The 6221-nt window shown below is 41.1% G+C and overlaps 1 protein-coding gene across 6 annotated transcripts in view; it reads right to left on the bottom strand.

Moving 5' to 3' along the window:
• Nucleotides 1–6221, bottom strand: part of dpf3 (double PHD fingers 3) — a 137349-nt gene that overhangs the window by 51400 nt on the left and 79728 nt on the right. For all 6 annotated transcript variants that reach the window (XR_010975752.1, XR_010975751.1, XM_068039790.1 and 3 more), the window contains exons 6-7: nt 5169–5244; nt 4590–4727 (exon numbers count right to left, since the gene is read on the bottom strand). Coding sequence is in view for 4 of the 6 variants with exons in the window: in XM_068039790.1 (XP_067895891.1) it covers nt 4590–4727; nt 5169–5244 (214 nt within the window). In the remaining 2 variants the exon portion in view is untranslated. The remainder of the gene's footprint in view (nt 1–4589; nt 4728–5168; nt 5245–6221) is intronic.

Raw genomic sequence — 6221 nt, forward strand, 5'->3', positions numbered from 1 at the left:
GCTTTTCCGCTGGCTAGAGAATCAATGGCATCACTGAGTTCCGATTTTGTTGGCTGTACGTCCAGCTCATCCATGACTGGCAGAGACTGGGCTGCATTGAGGGCGGTCTCAGTGACAACATTTTCCCTGGAATACAGTGCTAGGTAGTGTTCCACCTAGCAGTCCATTTGCTTGCATTGGTCAGTGATTGTGTCCCCTGATTTAGATTTGAGGGGGGCAATCTTCTTGATGGTTGGCCCAAAAACTCTCTTAATGCCATCATACATTCCTCTGATATTTCCGGTGTCAGAGGCCAGCTAATATGACTGCATAGGTGTTGCCTATGAATAGTTTCATAGATTCTACATAAAACAGATCCTTTTAGAACTACTCATTAACATGCAAGATAATATAATGAACAACACAGTACCAGCCAGAAATCTGTAGGACACAAAGCTAGTCAGTCAAGAATTTGCACACTATCCTGTGCTACTGTTGCACATTTGATCATGTGGTCGTGGTAGAATTAGCTGCATTTTCTGAATTATGCAGGTTGGCAACTGAAACTATTGAGAAAGGAGGAAAAGAGGCAAACAAAGCCAACAGAGAGAGACACACACACAATTTACTGTCATACAAAATATTGCTCAAGAAAAAAAAACTTTCGAAGTGAACAAGTTAAACAATATCTTGAATTTATATTGTGCCTTTAATGTATTAAACCCACTGAGTTCCTGTGATTGCTGTTCTGAATCTTGAATGTTGTCTCACCCGTCACCTCCACCTCCAGCAACATGCCCTTTTACTTAACTGGTTATTGGAGATTTATTAACTGGAATTACAACCAGAGGAGCTTTAGGCCAACTGGAGCAGAGTAAAGTGAATCACACTAAACCAGCAGAACCAGATTCAAGAATTTTAAAACAAAATTACATAAAGCAATTGAGAGGGGGAGACCTTTTTCTCCTCATCAGAAGTGAACCTCAGCTTTTTCCACTCTCATTATCCTCTCTCTTAGTTATTGAGAATTTCAGTTTAACAGGAGACCAATGGGAGTCAGCAATTCCTATCTCCCTCCCTTTCCTTCATTGCTCTGCTCCTGCTGCCAGGATTAACCAGCATTGACACACTACCTGGCAAACATTGGTGAAGGGATTCAGTTTATTGAAGGTCAAGAGAAGCAATCAACAGTGTAACTTGCAGACCACATAACTCTCCAGCAGTGCTCCCTCCCTCAATTATGGCCGTTTAAAAAAAAAAAAATCGCTCTGACACACACCCAGTACAAATTGAAATAATGTGCAACATTGTGTATTCTTTACCAGTGCAAAACTGCAAAAGAGGGAAATAAAAGTGCAACCACAAACATCCTTAGCAATTTGACATGCACACACCAAAACTATTGTACGCATCCGAGACCAAAGGGAAAGCTGCAAGGGTTTGACAAGAAATAACATGGTTTGAGATATAGAACACATGAAGGAAACAATAAGACAAAATTGACCACATAGAAGAAAGATAAAAAGGGCTGGGGAAGAAATCAGTAGGAAGCTAAAATGCAGAAAGAACCATTAACAGACTGAATAATGGGTTTCCTAACGTGAATTGAAGAAATTAAGAAAATGGGAAATTGTTAACAATTCTTGACTAATTAGCTGTAATGTGCGTTTTTGTACAGCAAATCGACTCATGTGTGGATCAAGAGTAATGGTCTGAGGGAAGAGGATGAACTGCATTTATCTGTGAATGAAAGACTTTTATTAGGCGCCAAATAAGAAACAAAAAAAAAAAAATTTTCTTGTGTAAGCCAAAGTCTACATCCTTCAATTGGAACCATCAACTAATTCATCCCTGGCTGTCATATCCAAGTAGCTTACCCCGGCACAGGTTAGCTTCCTGCCAGTAAGTATAAAAACAACAACTTCAATTTTTTTTTAAATTTCATTTATGGGATGTGGGTGTCACTGGCTAGGCCAGCATATATTGCCCATCCCTAATTGCCCTCGAGAAGGTGGTGGTGAGCTGCCTTCTTGAACCGCTGCAGTCCATGTGGGGTAGGTACACCCACAGTGCTTTTAGGAAGGGAGTTCCAGGATTCTGACTCAGCGACAGTGAAGGAACGGTGATATAGTTCCAAGTCAGGATGGTGTGAGACTTGGAGGGGAACTTGCAGGTGGTGGTGTTCCCATGCATTTGCTACCCTTGCCCTTCTAATTGGTAGAGGTCGTGAGTTTGGAAGGTGCTGTCTAAAGAGCCTTGGTGCATTGCTGCAGTGCATCTTGTAGATGGTTCAAACTGCTGCCACTGTGCGTCGGTGGTGGAGAGACTGAATGTTTGAGGATGGGGTGCCAATCAAGCGGGCTGCTTTTTCCTGGATGGTGTCGAGCTTCTTGAGTGTTGTTGGAACTGCACTCATCCAGGCAAGTAGAGTGTATTCCATCACACTCCTGACTTGTGCCTTGTAGATGGTGGACAGGCTTTGGGGAGTCAGGAGATGAGTTACTCACCGCAGGATTCCTAGCCTCTGACCTGCTCTTGTAGCCACGGTATTTATATGGCTACTCCAGTTCAGTTTCTGGTCAATGGTAGCCCCTAGAATGTTGATAGTGGGGTGTTCAGTGATGGAAATGTCACTGAATGTCAAGGGAAGATGGTTAGATTCTCTCTTGTTGGAGATGGTCATTGCCTGGCACTTAAGTGGCAAGTAACATTTGCGCCACACATCAGCCCAAGCCTGGATATTGTCCAGGTCTTGCTGCTTTTTTTTTTTTACACGGACTGCTTCAGGATCTGAGGGGTCACGAATGGCGCTGAACATTGTGCAATCATCAGCGAACATCCCTACTTCTGACCTTATGATTGAAGGAAGGTCATTGATGAAGTAGCTGAAGATGGTTGGGCCTAGGACACTACCCTGAGGAACTCCTGCAGTGATGTCCTTGGAGCTCAGATGATTGACCTCCAATAACCACAACCATCTTCCGTTGTGTTAGGTATGACTCCAACCAGCGGAGTGTTTTCCCCCTGATTCCCATTGACTCCAGTTTTGCTAGGGGCTCCTTGATGCCATACTTGGTCAAATGCTGCCTTGATGTCAAGGGCAGTCACTCTCACCTCACCTCTTGAGTTCAGCTCTTTTGTCCATGTTTTGAACCAAGGCTGTAATGAGGTCAGGAACTGAGTTGCCCTGGCGGAACCCAAATGGAGCGTCAATGAGCAGGTTATTGCTAAGCAAGTGCTGCTTGATGACACCTTCCATCACTTTACTGGTGATTGAGAGTAGACTGATGGGGCAGTAATTGGCCGGGTTGGACCTGTCCTGCTTTTTGTGTACAGGACATACCTGGGCAATTTTCCACATTGCCGGGTAGATGCCAGTGTTATAGCTATACTGGAACAGCTTGGCTAGGGGCACGGCAAGTTCTGATTCAACAATCAACAACGACAAATGCAACGTAAAACAGAGAACAAAGATTAAACAAAATAAAAACTTCAATTATTAATTCATTAAAATAAAGTCCATGCTGTTCATTCTGCTCTCTAACCTCCAACCACTTTCACTTGCTTAATCATTGCTGAGTAGTTGGTACCAATACCTGACACATAGGATGCAATCAAAACAAGGTTGCTCTGAAAGGACATACCTGAGCAAAATAAATTATTTTTTGCTGTTGCTGTACATCACCACATTCAGGTCTGTGCGGTTTCTATAGTAACGGGCTAATCAGGACAATCATCACTCCTAACCCCTACCTTCCTTCGTTCTTCTCCCCGGTGCAAGTACTCAGCCCATGACCTTGCTTGCTTGAGCAAAAACTGATCAATATTCAGCTGTCTGCTGCTCCCAAGGCAATTCCTCAGACTCTCCCTTACCTAAACATTTCTCCTTAATCCTCCTCAGCTCAATCTCTGCTGTCACTGCAAAACTGTCAAACCCTGTATCTTCCAGTCAGACCTCATTAAATGACTTGTGGTCAGGGCAGGGAGGATTTTCTTTAGCTCTCCAATTCTTTTCATTCCTGTGCGAAACTGACCCCACATCAGACCCTGACAGTTTATATTTAAACAAACATTCATTATGGTAGACAAAGTTATCAGACTGCTGCCTTCGATTTCATTGAAAAGGAAATATAATCTAGTGAGAAAACTATGAATCATAAATAGTCAAAAAGTCAAGCTTTGATGAGTTATAAATATAGGTGGCAGGAGAAAGATAAATCTGAAGAATAACAATTTCTAAATTAAATTTAAAGGGTACCAGATACACCCCTATTTGAATAATCCATTTACTCTTTATAAAAGCCATCCGCAGTTAATAACCCTACCATTTACTCCCTTAGTGACCAGAACAATTTTACACATGCCTTCCTGCATTAATGTGTTAACACACAATTGAAGACTTCCTCTGGTCAGTATTTTTGGGGGGAAAAAATCATTGCCCAGAGTAAACACTGTTACAATTTTGCCAGAAATAAAAGAAATCTAATTGAGCATATTTATGATCCTACTATATGGTTAGCAGAGAAATCTTTCCCCAGGATCAGCTGCTTTGCTACACTGCAGTAGGACATGCTCCGATTAGCACGGTACAGGAATAGGGCACATCTTACGTTTGTGACCATCGCTTCTCAGGACCGGCGGCGAACGAGGCTCCGAATCTCGGTCATCATCTCCTTCCTCGTCAGCTAAATGGGTATGCGCATAATGATAACTGAGACCAGGACGGTTCTTGTATCGCTTGCCGCAGACTAGAGACAAAGAGGAAGATAAAATAGTGGCACATTAATCATGTACAACCAACCATATTGGGTACACATTCTTGTTGAGGTCTTTTTTAAAAAATGTTAAATCACTTTAGTAGAGTGAAGTCATCAGGATATATTATGAATAAAAAATAAAATTTCACAAAAGGTAACTTAAAAACAGGCAAGAAGCAAATCACCACAGCTGCAGTCTATGCACAGTTACTCATAGACTGAATAGGCAACTGCAAAGTACCTTTGTCAGATGTTTTTGAGTTATGCTTTTGTTTGTAACTATCTGAAACAGAGAAGAAGAAAGAGAAAAAGGAGTGAATTTCACAGAAGACAGACATAAAGGTAGCAGACCAGAGAGGAGATGAGTCACTTTTACACATGCAGGAGCAGGCGTGTCCATGGGGCATTTCCAATGTAATCTGCATTACTTACTGTCACACACATAGGGCTTATCATGGTCTTCCTGGGCAGTGGAATCAGCTCTTCTTCTACCACCTACACCACGTGTCTGTATATTTCAAGAAAAGGGGGTATAAATTTAGGAGAGGGTACATTCGAATAACCTTACAATAAACATCTATTTCATAGGACTGCTCAATTTCACTAAGATAACAACTTCACCACGAAGATGGTCTACCTCTATTGTGAAAGGCATCAAGCAGTGAACTTATAAATCTTTTAACTTTCAAACTTGATTTATTCCTTCAGAAAGGATTTTGAGCAGTGCAGTTGAAGCACTGGTGGTTAGAGATCTGTCCGTGCTGGAGGCAGAGACGGGAAAAATTCGAGCTGGTCAATTAGGTGCATTCTAAAATGCTGACACTTAGTGGTTTGAATGAGGTTTCATTTTGGTGTTCTGGTACCAATATGCTACAAACTCCCAATACAAAGAGGCATGTTTCTGAAGGATAAAAAAACTCTGATGTATTTATTATAAAAATTAGAAAACCAAAGTTAAGAGTATTACAAGGCTCATTAACAAGTCTGGAAGCCTTCAAAGACACGCACAGCCTGACATACCAGTTTGGTGTCAGTATTGCTTTGGACATCAGTGTTAGGACCATATAGGTTTCTTTGGCCAGAGTCTATTTTTTTTTTAAAAAGAACATTTTCACTAAAGCGTAAAAGATAAATTTCAGGTCCTTTCATCTGATCAAATGTTACAGACCTGAAATGTTAACTCTGATTATCCCTCCACAGATGCTGCTGGACCTGCTGAGTATTTCCAGAATTTTCTGTTTTTATTTCAGATTTCCAGCATCTGCAGTATTTTACTTTTGTATCAACGTTAATTCTATTCACAATTAGAACAGAAAACATTTGAACATTTTAATTAAAATAATTGAACAGGACTTCCTTCCAATTTGAAAACAAGTCAAAAACCAAACTTGATTTCTTTAAACAACTGCTTGGAATTATTGCAGAGTATTAACAGTCCCGCAAAAAAATCTAAAAACTCACTGTAAAACTAGAGTGTTTACATTA

Source organism: Heterodontus francisci, chromosome 9 (assembly GCF_036365525.1).
Source record: "Heterodontus francisci isolate sHetFra1 chromosome 9, sHetFra1.hap1, whole genome shotgun sequence".
NCBI lineage: Eukaryota > Metazoa > Chordata > Chondrichthyes > Heterodontiformes > Heterodontidae > Heterodontus > Heterodontus francisci.